The sequence below is a fragment of the Macaca thibetana genome, chromosome 10 (genome assembly GCF_024542745.1).
Source record: "Macaca thibetana thibetana isolate TM-01 chromosome 10, ASM2454274v1, whole genome shotgun sequence".
Classification (NCBI taxonomy): Eukaryota; Metazoa; Chordata; class Mammalia; order Primates; family Cercopithecidae; genus Macaca; species Macaca thibetana.
The window spans coordinates 84,112,443-84,140,118 of NC_065587.1; the positions used below are offsets into that span (position 1 = coordinate 84,112,443).

At 38.4% G+C, this 27,676-nt stretch overlaps 1 protein-coding gene across 9 annotated transcripts in view; it reads left to right on the plus strand.

Annotated features, from left to right (window-relative positions):
* Window positions 1-27,676, plus strand: part of MACROD2 (mono-ADP ribosylhydrolase 2) — a 2,111,745-nt gene that overhangs the window by 1,476,723 nt on the left and 607,346 nt on the right. For all 9 annotated transcript variants that reach the window (XM_050745635.1, XM_050745636.1, XM_050745637.1 and 6 more), the window contains one exon: window positions 1,049-1,079. In XM_050745635.1, the coding sequence (XP_050601592.1) occupies window positions 1,049-1,079 (31 nt within the window). The remainder of the gene's footprint in view (window positions 1-1,048; window positions 1,080-27,676) is intronic.

Consider the following 27,676-nt stretch of genomic DNA (forward strand, 5'->3'; position numbering starts at 1 on the left):
AATCTCCATACTGTTTTCTGTAGAGGTTGTACTAATTTACATTCCCACCGACAGTCCAGAAGACATTTCTGTATGGTGGGCATTATCTCCATTTTACAATTGAAAAATACAGACCAGAAAGAGTAAAACAATTTGGTTGAATTTACACAGAAATCCATTGGCAGAGTAAGTTGCCACACCCAGACCACTTTCTATAGCTAGAAAACCTAATTTAGAGTGAAATGTACATTTACGTTTGTCAATTCATTTTTTTCAATCAAATTCTTTAAACACTGCAAAGCAAAATATGGCATAAGCAGTAGTGTGCTGGAAAATGTTTAAAGACTGGCTGTCAAAAAAGGGGTATGTTTTATATAAGCTTCTTTTAAATTTTACTGACATAAAGAACATGTAGCACACAATTTACATATTATAATAATAATATATGTAATACTCTTTATTATACATTCTAAATAGTTGATTGATTTTCACAGAATGCTTTTGTTGAATTTTACCTAAAATGTTTATCCATAGCCAGTCTGTGATTTTAACTGTCTCACAATATGGGTCATGAATGTAAATTGATGTTTTCAGATTTTAAGCAACTGATGTGACATCATGTACCATGGAGGTGGGAAGAGAGACTTGTGTAGTATTTCACTGTACACATACGACAGACATACGTAATCTCAAGAGCATAGGTAATAGTCAGATGTGCAAAGTAATTAGAAAGGGATGAGTTCTGACTATTGGTTATCTGTGTTTTGATATCATTTATTTCATTGTAGGTTTATATAATTTAATTTCTTAATAATAGCTGTTTAACAGTTGCTTCACAAGATTCCTGAAAACTTAGCAGTTGGTTCTTGTGAGCTGATATAACTGCTGATAGGGAACAGTTACCAGCTAATCAAATATCCCCATTTCCAGTGTCCCCTACTCCAACTCCTAGCTCTGAATATGTAAGTAGAGGGCATCCCATTATCAAGCAAAATAGATGTTGAGATAGATGATGTTGAGTAGATTTGTTTCTTTAATATTTATTGTTATTTTTGTGGTTTATTCACAGGCATTTCCCTGCATCTCAACAGGCATTTATGGTAAGTGATACAGCTTTTGATGATGTTTGTGTTTCTTTATTTTGCTGTTAAATGCAGAGATTAAGTGAAAAAATAAGAGGTTCTCTGATGAATATATTTTGCTGGGATTTAAATAGACAAAAAATGCTGGTCAAATCCCATTAAAGAATGTCATGAGGCTATTCAGATTCTTTTGTGTTCTTGAATTTTGTTGTATTGGGTATCACATGAAATTATTTGATACATCGTGGCTTGACGTTTTTTGTTAAACAAAAAATTTGGTTCTAGTAGGATTGACCTCTAATATTTCTTTAATGAAATCAAATTTATTCTCAGTAGAAAGCATAATGTACATAGAGTTTAGCAGCATCATTAAATTGTTGCTATTTACAAAATAAAAGAAAAATTAAAATGCACACATATGCATATATCTGTGTTTTCAAATTTTAAAAAGCCCAAAGAGTGACTTTTACTAAATATGAAGAATTTTAATAAACTGCCAATTTTTTTCTGCATAGTGATGGATTGGTTTAAGTAGTGAATGCTTCACTTACAGAGGGAAGCAAAATGTTTTTTAATCACTTGTTTTCACTAGCCTAAATCTCTCTAAATATTCTTCCACCTACCTGCAAGAACGTTTTTTATAATTGTTTTCAGACCATTAATAAGTCTGTTTTATAATGTTAAGGATTTTCTGATCCAAGTAAAATAGATTACATTCTTTCTGAACTCAAACTTCTCACATGGAAGCTGTCAGCTGAAGCATAAAATATGTATAAATCTAATATATAGGTATATATTTTAAATTCATTATTACAGGGAAGGACTACCTAGATTGATGTCAAATGTAGGAGCTTTACTTTTTTTTCTGAATCTGGCATTTCTTTTGAAGATCTTGAGCAAAATAAAATGGGAAATGTAGGCCTGAACCAAATTAAGTGAGAAAGAATTTTGTCACACTATTTAAAAATTTAAGGTGTGCCTTCTTCCTCTCCAGATTCCCCTACAGCCTGTCTTTTTGGGAACAGGATGAGCACTGGGCTGGAGGGGGCTAAACTAGACCATCTGCACAATTATCCCCATCATGGCCATTCTTTCTGCCTTACAGATGCCCAATAACAAACCTTAAATATTTGCTTAAAGGAAGTATTATGTACAAAGTTATGCCTGGCAAATACCCTAACTCTTTATTTCGCGTTAGTCAAACCAAACTTCATTGCAGAAATGGTCTTTATTATAAGAATGTTCTTTCATTGCAGTCTTGATTTTCCTTGCCAAAAAAACAAACAAAAACCCAACTGCCTACACCAATACTATGTACATCATTTTCTATGTTTATTACCTTGTCAGAGAGTTGAAGTATGTTTTGCTTCTGAGAATCTTATGGTAATGTGTAAAGAGCCTCAAAAAGGGAATTGATGTAATATATATGGTATACTATAAATAGGGGAGTGGTGGGAAAGGAAAACAGAAAAGTAAAGGAAGATAGGAAAGGACCATAAAATAGAGGCTCCAATATGATCATGTCAATAGATGCAGAAAAAGCAGTTGATAAAATCCAGCATCCTTTATAATAAAAACCCTCAACAAAATAGGCATAGAAAGGACTTACATTACAGTAATAAAAGCCATATATGACAAACCGACAACCAACATCATCCTGAATGGGGAAAAGTTAAAAGCATTCCCCTTGAGAAATGGAACAAGACAAGAATGCCCATTTTCACCACTTATATTCAACATAGCACTGGAAATTTTAGCCAGAGCAATCAGATGAGAGAAAGAAATAAAAGGCATACAAGTGAGAAAAGCAGGAAGTTAGACTGTTGCTGTTCTCTATAATATGATTATTTACTTAGAAAACTTAAAGCTCACACAAAAAGTTCCTCAACCCGATAAACTAATTCAGTAAAGTCTCAGGATACCAAATCAATGTACAGAAATCAGTAGCACTGGTATAAACAACAATAACCAAGTTGAGAATCAAATCAAGAACACAATCCCTTTCACAAGAGCTGCCAAAAAAAAAAAAAGATAAAATATTTAGAATTATACTTAACCAAGGAGGTGAAAGATCTCTACAAAGAAAACTATGAAACACCGCTGAAAGAACTCACAGATGACACAAACAAATGGAAATATATCCCATGCTCATGGATAGGTAGAATCAGTATTGTGAAAATGACCATACTGCCTACAGATTCCCACCAAAATACCATCATCATTCTTCACAGAACTAGGAAAAAAAGCCTAAAATTCATATGGAACAAAAAAAGAGCCTGCATAGTCTAAGTAAAATTAAGCCAAAAAAAAAAAAAAAAAAAATCTCGAGGCATGACATTACTCAACTTCAAATTATACTACAGGTCTATGATTAACAAAACAGCATGGTACTCCTATAAAGTAGGCACATAGACCAATGGAACAGAGTAAAGAACCCAGATATAAAGCCAAATATTTACAGCAAACTGATCTTCAACAAAGCATACAAAAACATAAATTGGGGAAAGGATATCCTATTCAATGAATGGTGCTGGGAAACCCAGGAAGCCACAAGTAGAATGAAACTGGACCCTCATTTCTCATTTCACACAAAAATCAACGCAAGATGGATCAAACACTTAAATGTAAGACCTGAAACCATAAAAATTCTGGAAGATAACATCAAAAAAACTCTTTTAGACCTTGGCTTAGGCAAAGAATTAATGACTAAGACCTCAAAAGCAGATGCAACAAAAACAAAAATAAATAATTGGGACCTAAATTAACTAAAAAGCTTCTGAACAGCAAAAGAAATAATCAGCAAGCAGACAGTCCCCCGAGTGAGAGAAAATATTTGCAAACTATGCATCTGACCAAGGACTAATACCCAGAATCTCTACAGAACTCAAACATATCAGCAAGAAAAAAAAAAAAATCCTATCAGAAAGTGGGCAAAGGACATAAATAGAAAATTCTCAAAAGAAGATATAGAAATAGCCAACAAACATATGAAAAAATGCTCAGCATCACTAATTATCAGGGAAATACAAGTTCAAACCACAATGAGATACCACCTTACTCCTGCAAGAATGGCCATAATTAAAAAGTCAAAAAACAATAGATGTTGGGGTGGATGTGGTGAAAAGGGAACACATTTACACTGCTGATGGGAGTGTAAACTAGTGCAACCATTATGAAAAACAGTATGGAGATTTCTTAAAGAGCTCAAAATAGAACTACCATTTGATCCAGCAATCCCACTACTGAGTATCACCCAGAGGGACAAAAGTCATTGTATGAAAAAGACACTTTCACATGCATGTTTATAGCAGCACAATTCACAATTGCAAAGATGTGGAACCAACCTAAATACCCATCAACCAATGAGTAGATAAAGAAAATGTGGTATGGATATACCCCATGGAATACTACTCAGCCATGAAAAGGAATGAAATAATGTCTTTTGCAGCAATTTGGATGGAGCTGGAGGCCATTATTCTAAGTGAAGTAACTTAGGAATGGGAAGCCAAGTATTCCATGATCTCACTTATATGTTAGAACTAAGCTATGAGGATGCAAAGGGATAAGAATGATATCATGGACTTTGGGGACTTGAGGGTGAAGGGTTGGAGGGGTGTGAGGGATGTAAAATGTCTGTTGGGTGCAGTGTACACTGCTTAGGGGATGGGTATACCAATATCTCAGACATTACCACTAAAGAATTTATGCATGTAACCAAAAACCACATGTACCCCCAAAAATATTGAAATAAAAATAAAATTTAAAAAAAGTTTAAAAAGGCATTTTATTTAATCACTATAATACAAAAAAAGCAGAAGAAAACACATTTTCCAATACAGTAGCCATAACTTAAAAACAGTCAAGAATCTCATGAGATCTATGATATGATATTTATCTACCTATACTTCATTAACAATTCACTTAAAATTTGTTAACACACAATGTAATAATTTAAACACACACACAAAAGAATTGCTAGGTCATATTATATGGATATGGTTAACTGTATTGTAAAACACCAAACTGTTTTCTAAAGTGATTGAATCAATTTATACTCCTACCCACTCTACCCACTCCGTTTGAAGATCACCATGTTCCCTGTCCTCCCCAGTGTCTGATATTGCCAGTCTCTAAAATTGTTGCCAATTTATGGAGTGTGAAATTTTATCCCATTGTGGTTTAAATTTGTGTTTTCTTGATTATTAATAAAATGAACTTTTTAAATATCAAAAAAAGAGTCTCCAGAGTGGACAGTAAGAACTAACTAAAATCTAGAGTGGATCATGTTCCATTTTAATCTGTGAAGAATAGGGATTTCACCCTAGAGAGAGTAATGTGGTTCAAAATATAATAACTGGTTCAGTACACCATTGTGGCAAATGGGAGGGAAATAGCAAAGATTGCTGGGCATGGCATTAGTAGAGTGAGTCACGTTAGCTGGCTTGGAGGGCTGTCACCAGGGAAGTTTAGTCATTTTCACAATGCTAGGTCATAGAAACACTTCTTAAGTACTTGACTCTTTCCCCTCTGTTTTTTGGTAAATTTAAAAATGAGACTGATATACATAAAGGTTGCGTGCCATATTGGTTTTGGTTAGTCCCACTGGGGTTGAAACCTAGCTTTCCTTTTAGCTTCATAACATCCTGTTTCAGTAACTTTAGATGGCTACATCTCTGTGGTTTATAGACCATTCAGCATTATGCAACTTGAAAATTACTTCATATGTCCTGCATTAGTCCACTGTCATGCTGCTGATAAAGAAATACCCGAGACTGGGCAATTCACAAAAGAAAGAGTTTAATTGGACTCACAGTTCCACAACCCTGGGGAGGCCTCACAATCATGGCGGAAGGCAAGGAAGAGCAAGTCATGTCTTACATGGATGGCAACAAGCAAAAAGAGAGCTTGTGCAGAGAAACTCCCATTTTCAAAACCATCAGATCTCATGAAACACATTCACTATCACCACGGTAGCACGGGAAAGACCCACTCACATGATTCGATCATTTCCCACTTAGTCCCTCCCACAATATGCGGGAATTATGGGAGCTACAAGAGGAGATTTGGGTGGGGACACTGAGCCAAACCGTATCATTTATGGTTTATAGACCATTCAGCATTATGCAACTTCAAAATTATTTCATATGTCGCTGGTGAAGTTAAAGCTTTCTTAGTCCTTGCTTCTTTCCCAGGATCTGTATATTACAGACGAGTTTTCTTTATCTTATTTGGAGCCCTCCTCCTCTTTCTCCATTAACCAGATAAGTTTTATTTCATCTCTTTTTTTTTAGGGTTTGAGATAATATTTTATTTAAAGAAAGTGGTCCATAGCTGAAAAGAAAAATTTTACAAAGCAAACACAACTCCCAACATTTTTGTAAGTCACACTAGAATGAGGTAGATAAGGTTTTTAGAGTCATTTCCTGGTTACACTCTTTTTCTTTCTTGTTCCATATTCCAAATCTCACTAGATTTTTTTTTTTCTAAAATATCACTTGGTGCATGTTTCCCATATTCCCAGGAGCCTTTGATCATATTCTATGGCTTGCAGATTGATATTCATTCTTCCTAGCCTGAACAATGGGCACTTTCTATATCTCCATAAACTAGTGCTTTCAAAATGTGTGAGAGGGAGGGAAATTGGTGTGCTAAGGATGTAAATTAGTGTGCTAAGAAATTTATATATACCTTTGCCTTTGCATCTTTAAAAGGAGGATTTAATTTGCAGCAGTTCTTAAAGTTACTTGATGATAGAAACTATTATATACTCAACCTTTCTCTGGACTAGTGTTTTCTTCAGAATATAGTTTGAAAAATTTCTTGGTGCCCATCCATCATGGTTATATCTTCTGTGACCCACATGTACATGATCTGATAAATGTAAGAACTTGCCATTGCACAATGAGGTCCAATCTTGGGTCCCTTCCTGAAACTTACTCCTTAACACCTCTTCCCCAAGGCACACACACCAAATTCACACATAACATCACCACCAGTGTTGTTTATCTCACGCCCCAAACAGAAACATGCCAAGCACATTTAAGGAGACTGAAACATTTTTTAAAAGTTTTATTTTAGGTTCAGGGGTACATGTGAAGGTTTGTTACACAGGTAAACCTGTGACACAAGGGTTTGTTGTACAGATTATTTAATCACCCAGGTATTAAGCCCAGTGCCCATTACCTTTTTCTGCTCCCCTCCTTCCCCTCAAGTACACCCCAGAATCTGTTGTTCCCTTCTTTGTGTTCATGACTTCTCATTATGTGGCTTCCACTTATAAGTGAGAACATACGGTATTTGGTTTCCTGTTCCTATGTTAGTTTGCTAAGGATAATAACTTTCAGCTCCATCCATATTCCTGCAAAAGACATGATCTCATTCATTTTTTTATGGCTGCATGGTATTCCATGGTGTATATGTACCACATTTCCTTTATCCACTCTGTCACTGATGGGCATTTATGTTGATTCCATGTCTTTGCTTTTGTGAATAGTGCTGCAATGAATAGTCACATTCATGTGTCTGTATAGTAGAACGTTTTATATTCCGACAAAAATTAGCCACAGTAGTAGGCGCCTATAATCCCAGCTACTCAGAAGGCCAAGGCAGGAGGATTGCTTGAACCTGGGAGGCAGAGGTTACAGTGAGCCAAGAGGTTACCATTGCACTCCAGCCTGGGAAAGAAAAATTAAACTCCATCTAATAAAAAAAAAAAAAAAAAAGAATGATTTATATTCCTCTGGATATATACCCACTAAATAGAATTGCTGGGTCACATGATAGTTCTGCTTTCAGCTCTTTAAGGAATTGCCATACTGCTTTCCATAGTGATTGAACTAATAATTCACACTCCCACCAACGGTGTATAAGTGTTGCCTTTTCTTGGCAACCTTGCCAGCATCTGTTATTTTTTGACTTTTTAAGAATAGCCATTCTGACTGATATGAAATGGTATCTCACTGTGGTTTTGATTTTCATTTGTCTAATGATAAATGCATTGAGTTTTTTTACATCAGCTTGTTGGCCACATGTATGTCTTCTTTTGAGAAGGGTCTGTTCATGTCCTTTGCCCACGTTTTAATGGGGTTGTTTTTCTCATGTAAATTTGTTTAACAGGCTGAAACTTGATCTGCAGGAAGTCTTCCTTGAGTATGCCAACCCTTGGTGGTCATTATGCTTTCTGAAATTCTTTAGCATTTGTGTCAGGATGATTATCAATTGCTTCCTCATATTGCTCCATAGATTTCTGTTTATATATTCTGGGCTCACAGCCGGTTTGGAATTTAAAGAGCAGGAATTCACTTCTGCATATTCTTTGCACACCCATTGCCTAGCAAAGCACTGTGTCTATAGGAGAAGCTCAGCAAATCTTTGGTTCATGACAGCAGTAATGATTGTAACCCAAATTGTTGCCTAACTGAAGATGTAGAAAACAGAATTCTTGATTGGCAAAATAACAGGTAAAGAAAGCTACCCGGTTGGTATTTTCTTAATGGACAAACATCTCTATTCTAGGAAAAACCAATGTGTTTTTAAAAGGCATTCTCAAACTGGAAATGCTATTTGTAGGTATGGCAGTGTCTACCCTGTCAAGGTAAAATGGAAACTCAAAAACTTATTCAGTTAGAGAGCCAAACTAAATACAGCATTTTACTTCAGTTAAAATAGAACCCCTTTGTGGTTTATTACAGCTGAACCCCTTTGTGGTTTGTTACAGCCCATGGAACAATGGTCACTCACGAACATACAGGTCAGCTGGCCATCCAGGAGGCCCTGTTCTGACTTCTCCCAATGTACACCAGACCCAGCCCCTCTCTCCAGTAGCTGCAATTGCTCAGACACCTGTTTGCTTTGGAGTTACCTTCACTTTTAAATTTATGCCCCATAAATTCACTATAATCCTAGTTCTGCTATAACAAAATTTTGAGGATGGCAGAGCTACCTTTCAAATGGATTTGGTTATTTAATCACTGAGATGATTTTATAACAGGATAATTTCAAGAGTGGGCATACCCATTTCCTGCAAACTCGGACCTCAGCATCACACTCACAGTGTGTCTGGGGGACCTGGCCAGGAGCCAGTACTTTGGGGGTGCTCAGGACCCTGGCAGAAGCTCTCCTAGCCTTCTCCCATTCCACAGCCCTATAGCCACAAACCATCAATTGAGCCTTTTGCAAGACACAGCCTGAGGAATATCCTCAATGTGATTAACCTGATTTAAGGAGGAGACAGGATGAGAGGAGGCGCTGCCTCCTTTGAAGTTCCCCTGGAAGAGGAACCAGACTTTTCCACTCTGACATTCAGTGAGCACTGTTGCTGCTCCAACGTGATGTTGCCAGGATGGTTCCACAGGGCACCAGACCACTTGCTTACACTCAGGATGAAAAGCCTCGTTTGGTCAAATACCAAAGAAAGCCCTGTGCTACTTTTGGAAAAATAGATCCAGATGAGGCTTTCAGGGCTTGAAATCCCTAGATTCCTGTTAAAATTTTGAATTGGCCTCTAAAGCAGTCACTAAACAGATCTGAACCTCCCTGATGGACATTTCAGATCTCATGCGTGCTTTCTGCCCTTTGAGCCCGATTTGGACACTCCAATGCTAATAAGTTTAACAAAAGAGGCTAGACATGATACATAGCAATGGAATTTTTACTGAGAAGTGAATGGCAAAAATGATTTTAGTCAATTTTATGAGAGTCAATATAGTTAACAGAAATCAAGTCTTGGCTGAAAAGTATTCTGTGAGTACTTAAAAATTTGGAAAATATTTTCCCTGGAGAACAAGAAAAACTTTGAAGTTTGCTTTCCAGGTACGACGTGGCATATGTAGAGAGGAAGGAATTTCAGACATTGAGTTACTGGCTGTAAATCTGAGGAAAAATTGAAGTGCAGCATAGCTTAGCTGAAGCAGCTCTCGTGTTTATCCAAAATAGTTTTGCTATCAACGTGGAGTGCCTGTTTCTATCAGATCACCTGATGTCTCTCTGCTATCCTCCAAATGCTGGCAGGCTGCAACTTTCTAATTGAATCCCTCATTTGCATTCAAGTTTGCTCTGCTTCTAACTGGTAAAAAGGAGCCCAGTGCAATGTTTTGTTAACCTTATATCTACTTGGCAAATATATTTATCAGTACATCTGTCTATATTCACAGACATGACTTGCAAAAAAATTAGGACATTCTCCAATGGCAATGCCAAGGGCATGCTCTTCATCAGCGTTAAATGCTGACAGATTTGAGAAGGTGTGACAATCATTGCTGTGCATATTTACAGAGGAAGGAAGAGTTATCTTATGTAATGCATTGGGAACCAGAGCAAAACTGACAAAAATATGCACCCCTTCCTATTATCCCCCTAAGGGTTCTCCTCCTGCCTTTGGCTTTTTTCTCTTCCCTTTGATATTTCCATTTGCTTTAAAAACTTCCTCTCAGATGGTCTAATGATGACTCTCTTCACTGTCATAAAATCTCTGCTCTGGCAGCCTAAGTTTTTTGTCTTGTCAAAGTATTCCCGCTATAAGAAATGTTATCATTCTTGGCAAAGCAAAGTAACATTAGAATCAGTGTAACTTACTTCCCTTGGGAAAATGCAGTGGTGGGGCCAAGCCCTTCTCCATCATAGCCCATTTGAATATCATTTTATGAGCTAACACTTATGAGACAGTGGAGAGACAACTTGACAGACAGCAAAATTCTGGCTACTCAATGGTTTCTAACCCTGAGTGCTTATCATTTGGATAGGGAAGTTTAGCTAACATTCTCATGCACATAAACACTGATACATACATCCCAGAATATATGGTACAGACTCCTCTCATGCTTTCCATACCCTACCCAGGTCTTTAATATTAAAATGACATCAAACTAAGAACCCAAAGGACTAACTTCACTCTGGAAAATAATCTCAAGTGACCAACTACAAAATATGCTAGGTCAGTGTACATAAAAATGGCAGTGAAACCCAAAGTCAGGATTCCCCTAGGGGACCTGACAAAAGAGATGAAAATCCTGGAAACTTAGTTTTTCTGGAATGCAGCTGCAGTGAGAAACCAGTGTCAGTCTTCCTGATGTTCTGTTCCAGATGAACAATTTGGGAACTTAATGAAAAGATTAAGTGTTTCACTGTGCAATATGTGCATGGAAGAAACTTGTATGTGGGCCCTCTAACTATATAAAAATAAATAATTATAAAAGAAAGCAAAAATTAAGAAGAATTAGGTGATTCAAAAATTAATAAAGATCACAACGGTCTGACTGTTTCTGGGGTTTGGAGGTGCACTCTCTTGTAGTTGTTTCAAGGTAAAAATGTGATTGAAGCCTGGAAGGCATCAGTGAATTCCCACCCACCCTTTCCTCAGATGTATCGCTTATTGTTATGCTATAATTTTTAAAAAATGATTTTCTGAATAGACAAAACATTAAAACATTAAGCCTTTTAAGGAAAAGAAAAACTAAGCTAGGAAATTGCAGAGCCAATCCATTGAGCGGTAACTCTGGGAATATCTATCAGGTACCTTGTACAATAGGAGCACTGTTAAGAAGCCCTTTCTAAAGAACTGTTTTGGAGTGTTGAAGAACCGGCCACACTTTTACTTTGATCACTGAAATAATTTCTATGTCCTTGCTTGTTTTTCTCATCTAGTCTTGAATGACATTCCTTTTTCTTGCTCCTTATACATACTTGTATCTAAAGGGTGAGCGTAAATAAACATAGCTCTCTTCAAAAAGGACTTCAAAAATAATTTGACAGTTCTTAGAGAAGTCAAGTGTGTTTCGCTCCTTAGGACAATGACTTTTATGTCAAATCCTTTTTGGTCAATGATACTATTTTAAAAATGTATTGTGAAACGTATGTGAACAAGACTGTATTAGTTAGGGTAAGGTTAAACTGTTGTAACAAAAAGACTCCGAAATAGACTGGCTTATTGAATACAAATGTTTATTTACCACTCTACTAACAGGATGTATTCTGCTTGTGGAGGATTTGTTCCACTCTGTCATTCAAGGAGCCAGGAATCTACCGAGGTGTCAATGCCTTCCCGAAGGTATTGCTCTCATTTACTTACTCACCCTGGCGCTGGCAAAAGATGTGTATATGGCAAGCATACCTTCTATCTAATGGTCCGTCTACCCAAAGTAGCATTCATCACTTCCACTCACCTTCCATTTAAGAGAAATTGCTCTTGTGAGCAGCGTCTACAAAGGATGTTGGAAAATTTAGTCCATCTTGGGATCTACACATCTGACTGCAATTCTATTACATGGAAAGAAGGGAATATCACATTTTGATGGACTTCTAGATATTTACCACCCAAGGAGAAAAGAAAAACAAATTAAATCACACAGGTCGCTCGCAGATAATTTAGTTTAGGGGCAGTGTCGGCTACCCATAATGGGTGCTTGCCTTGCAAGAATAGTTGGTAATTTTGATGGCATATACTTTATTAAAATGTCTTTATAATACCGAGTGCTTACAAATTTGAAAGTATGAAATTTTTAAGGCATAAGGACAGTGATCTATCATTAGTTGTCAGACACTATATTTAGATATTTAGACCTTACCTCAATTGTTTACAGTTTTCGGAACCAAAACTCCTTGCAAAATTTTCAGATACATCAGTGGAAACTAAAATCAATACATTGAGAGTGAATACATAATTGCATCATTTGTTACATTCTAATTCTGGCCCATTTCCATAGAAATCCTTGGAGGGATCAATTGCAATTTGTTTCTGCAATACCCTGAGGCTCTGAGGCCACAGTCATCCATAAACATACCAGGAGTCCTGAACAGATATGGATTAACACCCTGTGTACCTAGGAACTCTGGGGAAATGTGAGTTTAGGGCAGAGTCTGATCAGAGTTGAGTGGAAACATTACAGAGAAAGAGAGAGAAAATGATAATATGAGTATGAATCTAAATCTCCTGGATAGTCAAAGGAAGTCTCCTTAGAATCTTTAGAGCTGAAGATAATAGTTCATACCTGTTTCCCATTTCAGCCACGAACAACAGGGAGAGTTTCCTACAAGTGACTGCAAATTGAACTGAAATTAACAAAATCGACATGAAATTACCTCACTTTGTACTTTATTGACCTGACTTCATTTCTAAATGTTCTAAATGAATCCAGTTTTACCAAAACATTCCTAGATCTTCTTAAGCAATTGCATTTTTGGTAAAATGCACTTTCCCTTTACTTGAGATTTCCATTCTGATCATTGTGACTTAGCTTATGAAACTGGGCTCTAAGTTCTGTCACTGTTATATTCCAGCACCTAGCTCAGAGCAGGATGCAGAGTAAATCTTAATAAATATCTGTTTTGTGGCTAAAACATACATAAATAGCTCCCCAATGTAAGGAAGCTACTGGCCTGTTCTGTCTACTCTGGAAACCACACTCTGGATTCAATAATTACTGAGTCTATGACACCCTGGTTTCCATTTTTTTTACTTACTTTAAGGAATGATTTCATTTAGATTTTAAGAGGGTAACAGGAGAGTCAGTTAATAAAAATAGAGCCTAATCTTTTATATATGGTTAATTTTTAAAGCGGTTTCACAGAGGTACACAACCATCATCATAATCTATGTTCATCATGCCCAAAAGAAATCCCACATTAGCTGTCACTCTGTCCCCTCTCCCTCAGCCTTAAGCGACTGCTAATCTACACTTGGTCTCTATAGATTTGCCTATTTTGGGTATTTCATGTAAATGGAATCATAAACTATGTGATCTTTTGTGACTAGCTTCCTTCATGTAGCATAATATTTTCAAAGTTCATCCATGTCGCTGCATCCATAATTAATTTCTTTTTATTTAGTGTTCCTTTGTATTGATGTTCCACATTTTGTCTGTTCATTCAGGATATTTGGGCTCTTTCTACTTTTTGGCTGTTATGAACGATGTTTAGATGCAGTTAATTCAAGCATAATTACATAGCTAAATATACACAATATAAATGTAACACAGTGGTGTTCTGTAGTTAATTTTTAGTCTTCCTTGCTGTTTCCATTTTTTGCTCCCCCAGTTCCTCTCAGGCCTCTCCAAAGCTACTTTTGCTTGATGGCTCTGGTGTCCTGCTGGCCTATGCAGTGATGTAGGTTTCTTGAAACATGGTCTGTATCTCTGCGTATAATCAGTCTGTACACATCACCTCAGAGTTCTCTTAGAGTACCAGAGAACGTCGTGGAAGGAAAGCATGCATCAAAGTGGCTTTGGGCATGGACTTCAGGCTCCCATAGATTTAGGTTCAAATTCTGAGTCTCTTATTGGCTGTGTGGCCTCATGCAAATTGCTTAATCTTCCTAGGCCTTAATAACCTCAATTCTAAAATGAGGTTAATAGTGGTATAATTATTGAGGTTTTGTAATATGAGGTTAATAATTGTAAAATGAGGTTAATAATGAGGATAATATAGGTAATAATGCCTATACCGTGGGGTTGTTGCAAAGATTAAATTGAATAATGCATTAAAATGCTTATCATAGTGTCAGATGTATAAATATAAACATTTAACAATTATTATTACTATTATTTTTAATAGTAACATTATTCTTGTAACTGCTGCTGTCATTATTGTCCTGCTAGTAGATCCTGAGTTCTTTTAGGGCAGGGACTTTGATTATTTTGTTCACTGCTATCACTTACATTCTAGGACTCTGTCTACACTATTGAACAAATACTTCACTATTTGAAGAAGGCTTTACTTTTGTTCTGAATGATACCAGCCAGTGGTCCCTTATGATGAGAGCCACCTTGCTTTCTGTTTGCTTGAATTTGCTGCTTTTATGAAATCCAGGTGCCTCATCTCAGTCACCTCTGGGTCCTGTGGTATAGCCTGTGAGTTCAGCTCTCTGGAAATGAAGCCTGTTTGTAACATTATCACACCACGCTTTCTACATAACCACTGTAGCCAATTGTTTAAAAAATAGTCAACTTGCTTAAGCACTTCCAAGCTCCCTAAAATTTAACTAAGTCCTAAGAATAAAAAGGAAACATTTTGTTTTGACTGTAAATAAATACAAGCTTTCCATGAGAGAGAGAGAGTGACTATAGTTATCTGTGGTCTGAAATGTGAAGTTATGTGTTGTAAGACAGCGGATTCTTACGGACAAACACAAATCATGTTTCTCTGTACATAGATTTTAAATGCTTCCTTCTAACCCAGGGCACCCAGGGCAGTAGATAACAGTTACCCTGCCACTTAGCTTACAGAGGGGAAAAGTCCGATTTTTGCGTTTTGTTTCCCAAAATACCCAGAAAGCTTGCACAGTTTTTCATTTTTAAGATCATAGGCTCTTGGAGCTGAAAGGCATTTTGGAAATCCTACTTGTCCTAGATCCTTATTTTCCTGGCTAGGAAAAATGAGACCCAGAGTTGCTGAGTGACTTGCCTAGCAACATCCAACTAGTTCATGTCAGAGCCGAGACCAATGCCCTGTCCGGCTAATAGGGTGAAATAGCAAGGGGAGAGGTCTGGGAATCGGATAAACATGAAACCCAGGATGGTCCCCTTGCTGACCTCTTCTTTTAACTGTAATTCCAAGCTTCCTCATATGTTAGATGGGAACAGCATTAATATATACCTTCTGCTTTTAAAAGAAAAGAAAGGATTTGAATTGAGGCTCTTCCAGAACTGAGTAGAGTCCCAAAGATTTGTGTCAATAAATGTCATGATGGCCATACTTTCTCTAGGTCCCCATACTCTCCTGTCTGTCTTCTTCCACCCAAGCTGCTGCTTCTAGCCAAATCCTGTTTATATGAACTACCCCACCTTCAGCCATTGGGTTCATCATCAGTGACTTCTGAAGACTGAGTTAATATAGAAAATACCTGCACATCCATCCTTCTATACATCATATCATTCTTCCTCTTTATCATGAAAGCTCCTTTATAGTTAAATGTGATGCATCTGTATCCTCGGGGTACCAAGGCATAGATAGCCTGTGCAAGGGAGGATTTTCGTTGTTGTTGAAATAAAACGTTATATTCTAAAGCACAGGCATTTTGCAACCTCCTTCTTAAAACAAAATGCTTAACATGACTCACTAATTAAGTAATTTTATGGCCCTCCCCCAATAAATCTTGTACATGAACCCTCAGGAAGGCGCACATCCCATGGTTTATGGTGCCTCTGGCACACTGCCAACACCCCCAGTTTGAAAAGCCAGGCATTCGACCAACCTTGCAAATGCCAGCCCTCGCATATAATTACAGGAACCTGTGAAAGTGATCACCAGCGGCTCAGGGGGTCCAAGCTTCCGCAAATTCTGAATCCCTTAGCAAGCCGGAAAGATCTGCCAGCACTGCTGTAGGGAAAGGTTAGCATCCTAAATTATGGCCTTTCGATTTTTTTTTTCAACTTTGCAAATATTTTATCTTCTCATCCTTAGTGAAAAAGATAGAAGTGCACAGTTGCTGTTTGCCCATGTTTATACAAGGAAAGGAGGTCTCATCAGCTTTTTCCATCCTTCATAAAACAATGAAAATGTGCCTCATGGCCAGGATAAAACAGTGATATGCATCGAGGGTCCAGGAAATGTAAAAATACTTGACTTGAAAGGTTTTTTAAAGATATTTCTGCACATGTTAAAGGCAGTGGCAGTACTGGGACCTAAGAGTGAGTGTGTGTGTGTGTGTGTGTGTGTGTGTGTGTGTGTGTGTGTGTTGTGTAGGAAGTATCCCAGTGCAGTTCTTATCCCAACAGGCCTCACTCCAAACTACCTGTCCAGCCATAGGAAGGGGTAAGAAATAGGAATTGTGGTGACCATGGGAAGGTGGTGAAGGAGATGAGCAACGACAGACATGCCAAGAAGCTAAAGCAAGCCGGCTGCAAGCTATGGCAGGGCACCCATTCCTGGGCAGGCAGAGCCTGGCTAGCAGAGGAGCTGGGGCCTGCAGATTCCTCTGTGCCTTTGCTTTCCTGCTGTTTCCACTTCATGTTCTTTGCCTCCTCTTCACACTACCAACTCCTTCCACTTCACATGTTCTATCTCAAGTGAGTCAGTGCCTATCTCAAAGGGGCCACAGTGTTAGAGCTGCTAAAAGCAACTAGGTAAGTGGGAAGATGGGGTTCCCTTATTTTCCTACCGGGCTCTCCAGTCCCAGGGCTGCCATGGCCACTTCTCCAGCCCCCGCCTCACTTCCTACCCTAGGCTTGCCACAATCTCCACCCAGCTTTCTTTCCAGTAGTGAAGTCCGGTGTCCAATCGAACTGCCATGCTGGACAAACTGACCTTGACCTTTTCTATCCCAGTGTATTATCTTATCTTGTCTCTAGCAGTAGCCATCCTTAGGAAACTCCAGGAAATGCTGTGCTTGCTTAGGACACTGGAAACATGGGGTAAAATCAATGAAGCTGTTTTGTGTTCTGCAGCGGGGTGAAGCAGGAAAGAAATCTAACTGGGGAGTGACTCATGGTAAGAGATAGTGGCCCTGTTTCTCATGCTATTAGAAGATACCGAAGAGGTGAATAGAGACTGGTTCAGGCCTGTGTAAAACCCAAGTATTTATCTTTGTAAGAAGCCATGACATTTTTCCTTCAGTTCCCTCCCCACCATGGAACCTACACTCTTCTAATCCCCATCCCATCTCTGCCTCCCCTTTTCTTGGAATACAATGTTGCAGGCTATGGAATTCACCATTAGTAATGTCGAGTGATGGAATTTGCATTCCTTTTGCTTGGAAGGTAGAAGGCAGGAGATTTCCCTAGGAGTGGAGATGAGATTCTAGAAGCCCAATCCAAAATTCTGAGCACATTTTTCTTAGGATGAAGACTACCAGCATGACTTTCAAGCCCTAGAGTGGTCTTATCTTGTGCCTGACTCTCTTTCAGTCTGTTCTACCAGGCATTTTCTCTGCTGTTGGCATTCTCCGCCTGCAGAACTCTTACTGCCCATCTTCAGCTGGTTAATGGTAGTTAACAAGCAAGGCCCCTGGAGAGATGCTTTCCCTGGCCTCCCTGAGCAGATCAAACTTCCTTATTACTAGCTTTCATGGTGTTACATGGCTCTCCGTCATAGCCCTCATTACAATCAAAGCTTGATATTTATTGGGGTGATTATTTTATCAATGTCAGTTTCTGGTTTTCCTCACCCTTATGTCCCCTGTTCCCAGCACAGTGTTTGACAAATGGTAGAGAGTCAGTAAAATCTTGTTCAATGAATGCATACATGTTCCTGTAAAAAAAAAAAAAGAAGCACTATGGTCTATCTTCATTATAAATTAAATCACTTTTGGGCTTGTCATGACAACAAAATTATAATGCACAGTATTATCTTGTGAGAATATGGCTTATAAATTTCAAATAATGAAATGGGAACACACAGTTTTGAACATGAACAACATGTAAGTTAGAGTTCTTATTTTTAATTCTAGGGATACATTTATCTTCTTTTCTTATAGGACATACAACCAAATAAGTGTTTTATCTTACTATAAAGAGCCAGGATTTTGATGTTTGCATTGGTTATCCTTACAGTCATTCTAGGCTAACAGTTCTGCAAATGGTCATCTTTTCTCTTAGGGGACCATCCCTAAGACTTTGAATGACTCAGAGCAGATAATCGAACTGTGTAATGATCACTGAGGTCATTTATACATCAGGATTTATCAATAAAAAATAAAGTCTTTGAGGTACTAATTGATTTTTTTATTCCCATCCCCAAAATGGCAGCTCATTAGTGTCTAGTCACCAGAAAACTGTGGACCATGTGGCATCCCTGTCCCCTCACTGTCTAATATGGCGCCTGTTCCATGGGACATACTGAATAAATACCCATGGCATTGAAATGAATCACACCTATCCCTCGCTTAGCCTTGGCTAATAATTGATCAGAGAGTTCATGATCACCAGCCATCCTTGAGAGGGCTCCTATTAAAAACAGCAACAACAACAATAACATGTGACTAGAACATCTGAACACTTATATAGCACTGACATTAACAAGGATAAGAGGAGCTTGAGGGGCATTTTTTAAACGGAGTGCTTTTAATCATTAAAGTAAGATATACACATGCTAAAAAACAGTAAAGCAGTATAAAAAGTGATCAAATGGTAAAAATATCTTCCCAATGAAAAATGTCAGTCTCCCTTTTAAGAGGCAGCCACTGTTGAGCTTCTCATGCATTTTCCAAAAAAAAAAAAAAAAATCCACTTCATATATAAGCCTGTAAATATAACCAAATTTTCAGTCTTTATTTTCATGTTTTCCAACTCACTGCAAGCTCCACCGCCTCCCGGGTTCACGCCATTCTCCTGCCTCAGCCTCCCTAGAAGCTGGGACTACAGGTTCCCGCCACCATGCCCGGCTAATTTTTTTGTATTTTCAGTAGAGACAGGGTTTCATTGTGTTCGCTAGGATGGTCTCGATCTCCTGACCTCGTGATCTGCTCGCCCCGGCCTCCCAAAGTTCTGGGATTACAGGCGTGAGCCACCGCGCCCGGCCTCAAGGTTATTCTTTAAAATTAACACCGGTTTCTTCTAGTGATCTAGTAACATTTTAAACATGAACAGAGGCTGGACATGGTGGCTCACACCTGTAATCCCAGCACTTTGGGAGTCCAAGGTGGGTGGATCACCTGAGATCAGGAGTTTGAGACCAGCCTGGCCAACATGGTGAAAACCCATCTCTACTAGAAATACAAAAATTATCTGGTCATGGTGGCATATGTCTATAGTCTCAGCTACTCAGGAGGCTGAGGCAGGAGAATCGCTTAAACCTGGGAGGCAGAAGTTTCAGTGAGAACAAAGATGGCACCACTGCACTCCAGCCTGGGTGACTTAGTGAGACTCCATCTCAAAAAATAAATAAACATATAAAAATAAAATAAAATAAGCACACACATACAACAGATATTAAACCATTTATTTATGGATATGTGCATATATAAACACATATACATGTATACATAGATATCACATATATAATATTGTATGTCTTTTCAAGCATACTTATACATTATATACATTGTATATTATATATAGTATATTTGCTTGTCTGTGTGTATACACATACATACAGTGAAGTATATACCTAAACTACTAAATGAGAAATTTTATATATATTATAAAAAATTATAAATACATGCTCATACCTATGTATACTGGTTTGAAGAAAAACATAAAATACTTAAAAAAGCTTTTAGGAATATACATAACTTTAAAGAAACATATAATTAATCACTGCCCCTTTATTTCCCAAAAATACCTATTTTTATAAATTTCTTTGGACTCAATAATTATAATTTTTATTACCTTTTATTTATAGAGATATATGTTATAGTTTTAAAGGTTTATATGTACACATGTATTATATACAATAAAAAAAGTGTTACCTATTTTGTGTGTGTTTTTTTGTGTGTGAGTGTGAGAGAATGTGGTGTGTCTGTTTCTATATGTCAAACAGTTTTAATATAGCCTCCAGGCAGATTTTAGGACTTTACGACTTTCTTTTTTCACCTTCTTTCTATGGAATAATTGTGTTCATTGTTTCATCTATTTCTTACAAAACAGCAACAATGAGTTTTCTCCCACTGACTAAAACCAGACCTGTTCCACCCATTCCCACCCCACAAATGAGCAAGTCATATAACATGAGAATAAATTAATAGTGAAGCCCTGTGACAGTTGTACCACAGGTGTTTCTGATGTGCAATGGCATCTCTCAGAATTAAACCTACCAATGTCAGTTTGTCAATGACTTTCTACAAGTACAAAATGGAATTGTGTCCATCTCACTCACATTTGGAAGCAAGTCTGATTCTGGGATGTACTGGGCTTGACAAGCTAAAGATAGCTACAGACATTTTTCTCATTTATGAATCTATTCCTTTGGGACATTGCTAAAATTTTAAAAAGGTCATATCTTCTAGGAGGGGATAAGTAACACAAGTTATTTTGCGATAGCTATCAATGTGAAATTTTGTATTGTCTTTTGGAAGTCAGAGGAAGAAAGATGGGATGCCTCGATGCATTTTCCATTTGCCCGTGATTAGCGTGTTCTGAACATCTCAGTGGGAGCCAGAGGAATGCTTCCCTTCAGGTTTTTTCAGTGTGAAGGATGGAAGGAACTCTTTCACACCTTTCATTTGCACTGTTAAGACTTCCATCAGAAGTACAAAGCGTTTTAAACTGACAGAAAAAAAAGCAAACTTCAGAGCAAAATTCCCGCCTATGGTGCTTGCCAAGGATCCAAGACACACATCAGCAGATCTCCTGAAGGGTGGTAAATTAAAAAAAAAAAAAAAAGGAGTCACCTTTGACCCTTTCTTCATCTTTGAAATATACTCAAGAATGGGTTCTCTCCCTCTGAGGCTAAATCCAGTGTGCTCTGGAGCTGTCCGACCTGCAGAAAGGCCCTCGTTTGCCAAGCAGTCTGAGAGAAGACTAGCGGTAATTGGCAATCCATTTCTCCATTTCCATTGTACAGCCATCCCTGACAAATTAATCACAATCAAATGTTGGCTGCAGCGAGGGGCACCCTACACGGCAGGAAAGAAAAATGAGGCCTCACGCTGATCTGACAGCCGAATCTTTCAACTCACCCCATTAGACTGAACAAGGGGACGCTGTGGTTTTCCTGTCACTACCACTACCCATAAACAGACTGCTCGCTCTGCGTCTCAGGACTTGGTGGATCCAATAAGGCCTTCCTTGGGGCCCACTGGGTATCTGAACAATCAGTGCTTCAGAGAAAGGGGAAGCGCCTCATCCTGGTGAGACAGAGATGCTAGATAGTGGCATAGTGGCATAGAAGACTGGTGAGGACACCATGGCCCAACAAAATCCTGAGGTGATGATCTCAGGTTTGACAGTGGGTTGAGGTCTGCTGCAGGCTGTAATGGAGTGTCTGTCTGTGCGCTTACTGCTCACCTGTTGTCTGTCAGCCATCAGGCAGGTAGGGAGAAATCCAGCCCTTTCCATCCACTGTTTAGAGTTCATTTATTGGGCAAGCTTCTTTGTTCAACATATAACCAAGAATCTGAAAATAACTTAAAAATGTTATTTATATATTTGCCCCATCTCTGTAGTAAAGTCTATAAGCCTTAGTCACAGAAAAGAGTCTCAGGCCCTCACTCTTATTTTAGGCATAATTTTAACAGGTGTGTCACAGCCTATAGCAAATTAGAAGATGGCAGGAAGATCCGGAGAGGTAGATGCTGCCAATAAAAAGTGGGATAATACTGAAAGGCCACCCAAAAAAAGATAGACAAGTTTGTTTCCCTGCCTACCAGTAGAACATAGAGAAAATCATATTTTGAAACACTTGCTCTTTTTTAAAAGACAAAGCCTTGTTCTTTGTAAAAGCTGTGTAACAAAATGCCCCTGTGATGTTAGATCCGAAGTGGAAGAGTCTCTTTTCTCTCCCATCTCCTCTGCAATCTTCAAGATGTGATATTTAACTGAATCACATCAAGCAAGAATAATAACGCCGCCTCTGTTCTAATCAAGTTTACCTCTACTCCTTATAACTGTGGGCAGTGGCATTCACGGCTCTGCCATCTGGTTTTCACAAAACTCGGGGCCAGGGGCTTGTGGTAGGTGGAGGAAGATTCTAATTCCTGGAGAAGATATTATTGTTCAGACTGTATAAGTGAATAGCATGCGTTTCTCCACGTGTTCCATTTCACCTCTCCCAGACAACTGAGTATAAGGAAGTATAATTAAAATGTTGGCTTTCATAAACTTTAAAGCCACATTTAAAAATGTTTCTCATCTCTGATAGTAACTCTGAAAGGCACTTTTCTCCCTATATATTTAGGACTAGAGATTTTGTCAATAAAAATAATGGAGAGGATTTGAGGTCCCAATGAAAGTGAAGTATTTCCCAGAACTAAACTGAGTGTGTCAGTGACTTGTCCAAAGTCTTGTAGAAGCCAGACCATGAACACAGCATCAGGACCTGCTATTTAATCTTTATTCAGAGGCACGTAATTTGGTGTTCTTCTGATGACTGGTTTGTTTTTGTGGGAATAAAAAGAATACAGCTGAAGGGATGTACTGAATTGCTGTTTTCCCCTTTCTCTCTGTCTCTCCCTGAGAAAGATATATAATGACTTTCTCAACCTGCTCCAGCAGTCTAAAGATTCCAGCGCTCATTGGATCATAGATTTCTGATTTTAACCTCTCTGTTCCTCCCTAACCCCTCCAACCTCCTATTCAAATGTGATTTTACCAGGAAATGCAATTTAATCATTCCTAACATTCCATTATTTTGATTTGTTTTTAAAATTATGTTTACATCATGATCCAGTTCAGGTTAAAATGCTTGTACGCTGACTGAATTGAAGCCTACCTTTTAGTCAACAACATTAGTTACTATGTCCTGGAAACCTCTAATTGTGCCTGAAACCTTATGTGTTATTTGTAACTCTCACAACAATCTTGATAGGTCAGTATCATTTTCCCTGTCGTACAAATGACAAATCCAAGACCCTGAGAGGTGACATAAGTAACTTAGGAAGGGGCCAAGGTGAGACAAGGACACCGTCTGACTTCAGAGGTGTCTGAAAGCAGTCCTTCTCTGGGATAAAGAATGCCTCCCAGAGAGATATCCTCCTGTCCTAAAAAGCGCCATGCATATTCACCAAAGCCCCAGCAAGTGTCTGGTCTGAAGAATTCTCCTTTTCTAGGGTCTATGCCAGTACTTCTAGTTATCTCGTGGCAAGAGAAGCTTGTAGCCCCCAGAGTGGGAGGTCTCCAGGCAGCTGTGAGACTCGTGCTGGAATGTGGATATTAGACCCAAAGCCATGGGCTTTTTCACATTGGCCTGTGTCTCCCACACAATCCGGGCTTTATGCACCAGATCGTTACTCTACTGTGAAAATGAATATTGGGTTTATGGAGAAAGCTAAACGGTTGGGAAGGTGTGTCCCTAGCCAATTGTCAATAGAAGTTGTGAGCTTTAGAGGAGGCAATTGTAATAGGTTTTCAATTGACACACAGTTATGACCAAAGCCTTTGAATCATTTTTGTGTGCTTTAACTATTGTATGTTTGTTCAGCTGTATCTTTAATAAGAACAGAGCATTATTAGCAGTTTTTAAATCATTCTTTGCTATAGGTTATAAGCATCTTGCTGCACTATTCTTTTCAAATTATCAGAATCTTTCTTTCCCTGCCTTACATCCTGCCCTAACGCTGCCTTCCCCTCTCATGTTCCCCTAACAAATGCTATATCCCTCTCATTCGACATATTCAAACACACACACACACACACACACACACACACACACACAGACACTTATTATACAACTTAGTTTCAGGACTGCAACATTTGTCTAGATGTTTCTGAGTTAGGAAACTTGATGAATTGATATGAAGGTCTTCTTTCTGTTTAGGTCTCATTTACCCATCACACATATTTATGATACATATTCTTAAGGTTTCCTTCTCCAATTTCATGAGACACAGCCTAACATTCCAGGCCAAGTTTCCAGCACTGCAAAAGATACACTTTGAACTGTGGAGGTGACCTAGCTTGGAGAGGAGTTGATTAATTAGCAGTGATGGTGGATACTTATTAAGCACTACATTGTGCCCTTTGCCTTGCACTGTGTTAGATGTTTGGTGTGTATTAACCCCTTTACTGTCCAAGACCATCTGTATGATAAGCATTTACTCTCATTGATGCGGAAAGCTGGCTTATGGTCACACAGAGACCACAAGTGCCAGAACAGTGATTGGACCAAGGCATCCCAACTTCAGATTTCACCCACTTAGCCAACAGCAAGAATTACATCCTACCAATGTTTGGAGACCTTCTTCCTGTGAATCTTCAAAGACACTGTGCTTGCAGGCAGTAGAGAAGTATCTCTCCAGTCACCAATGAGCCCATTTCACAGAAAAACAGTGGAAGACTCAGCACTCCTTTTTAACCAACTATATCAGCCGTGATTTAGATAATGAGTGTGCATATTGGTCCTACCTCTGTGTCATCTGATTTCATGGAAATTCCAGTTAGTGGCAGGTTATCCAGTTACTTTAGAGACTGATTAATGAGTTGTCACTGTTTTATTGGATATAGGTCATCAGAGGCAGGAATACAAGTGTCTCTTGCATCTGAGCAACCCAGAACATTCAACAAGTAATAAATGAAAACGTCAGGGGCCTTTAGATGTGTGATTTATGTACATACCCTTGGGTTACTACACTTACTATAAAACCTACAATGCAATCCTTACCCAACGTACTGATGGTTTTTATATTTAAGCATTCTGCTTGTGAAATATCATATGGCTTTGAGCAAATAACTGTCAGGCCTGTCGAAGTCTTTTCATAATGGGAAGACTGTGAAATTATAGTTGTGAAATTTGATGATTTCGAAGAAGAATTAATTACTGAAGTTTTTATGGCAGATTCACTTCCATTATCCATTTTTCTCTCTATTGTAACCTCTGTGCTCAGTTTTCCTACATGGATTACAACCTTCTAGATGCTGACGGACCTCTCATTTCAGCTCATTTTTTAAAGATGGGAATTGATTGACATTTTCTCCAGTCAGACTGGCTGTCTTCATAAATCTATAAAATAAAAATGAGGTTTCTCCTTTGTGAAATCTCTTTTTTATAAGCTTAATAGAGACCTAGACAAGCCTGAGGGATAACTCTGTTGACCTCATCAAGTTTCTTGCAGCAGGACCTCTCTGCTAAAGTGGGCTTTTAACCATTTCCTTTTAAGGAACTCTGCATGTTAATGAGAATTGTGGTGTCCTGACAGTAATTCTTGGGACAACTGGAACCCTAAAGGCGAATACTAGTAGTCACAGAACTGTTTGAGTGCCCGAAAGAGAAAAGAATCTCTTTGAACTACCTGACCAACTCTCCCGACATCATCCATGCCCCAGCCTCTAGAATGACTGACTCTTCCTAAAACATGTCCTTTGCTTCAGTTTCTCTGCGCCTTTGCATACACAGTTCCTTCCCCTGGAAGAATCTTTCCCCAGATGCTATCTCTTCCATGCAAGCAGTCTGGAGTTCTCTTCTGCTGATCATCACACCCATTAATGATTCTTCTTTGTAGTCCCTTTGCTGTTGGCTATTTGGATAGACAAGAGTGACTGCCCACACTGCATTCAGGCACAATTATTTATGATTAGGAATCACACCATGCACCTGCACACAAGCTCCCTGAAGGCAAGGAGATGGTCTTTGCACCTGGTATATAGAATTAAGTGCTTCTGGTGTGAATTGAGTCTTCAGGAAAGGCTGTTAATTCTCACTGCCAAATTCAGCTGGCTTTCATGCAACCTAGAAGCAGCTGCAGGGGAAGTTGTGACATTGGCTTCTCTTTCCCTCATTTTCCCTAGAACAGTAGTTTTCAATCTCAGCTTCCCTTTGGAATCATCTGGAGAGCTTAAAAAATATCAATGCCTGGGTCTTACCCCTCGAAATTCTGAGGTACAGTGTAATTGTTCCTTGTTGTGACCTAGACATAGGATTTGTATTGTCTCCCGGCATATTCTAACGTCCAGCCAGGGCTGCGATCTTCTGAGCTGGTGAAAGTGAAGTTTGGCTGTCCCTTCGTGGGCTTTATCATTTTATTTTCAGGTCTCACTTTTTATGGGCAGTTGACCTCACCTCACTTCATTTTGTGTGATCTTGGCCCAGACAGGCTAGCACCTGCAAAGACTGAAGCTATGAAAAGGGAATGCTATTCATTTTTCTTTCCTTTCTTCCTTTTTTAAAAAAAAAAAAAAAAGCGTTTGACTTTTGAATATCCCTTGAGCTGGATGTAAGAATTAACTAAAATTATTATGGTTGTCTTGTATTTACTATATATATTCTGAAATTCTAGTGCTCAAATTATTTCTTCTGTTAACTTTTGACATTATTAGAAGATTTAGAATTTGATAAGGATTTCCTGCCTTGACAATTCTGCATCTTAGATGTTTCTATTTTGAGGAGCTAAAATTGTGTAATGATAGATCTGGAAGTCCATAAAACCTTTCGCTGTTCAAATTGACCATACCAAATTGGCCATCATCTCCTTATTCTTTCTGAGAGTTAGGTGCATAATCAGGCATAATCTCACAATGTTACCAGTTTATTTCATGTGATTGGGTCCAAGAGTTACAGAGTAACCGAAATATCCCAGGTGGAAATATAAGGCAACTGCCCAGAGAACGAGACTCATTCACTTCTTGGAAATGCAGTTTTATCTGAGCTTTATTCCAGTACTGTCTATAATGACTGCAAGTCAGAATATAACTCGACTCTTTTCATGTTGTTGGCAGAATTTGTTACCAAATTCCTCTGCTTTTAGTTGTGTAAATCTCCCTCTTTAGTTACTTCCCTGTCTTATGGCTAATGCTCTGAGTTATTTACCTATTTGAAGACATAATGCTCTAGTTGGAGCTTAACTAAATCTTAGGTCCCTAGGAGATGCCTGGTGTCCTACAATGATTCAATCTTTTAGAGTTGCGTAGACTGGGACTCGCATCTTATCTCTTGCTCTAATGATTTCATCTCCATAAACTGGTTTCCCTTCATCCATAAAATGGAGATAACATAATGTAACCTAACAGGTTGTTCTTTCTGCACCTTAAATGAAAACAAAACAAACAAACTAACAAAAAAAAAAAAAAAAAAACAAGTCTAAGTACCTAAGGCCACAT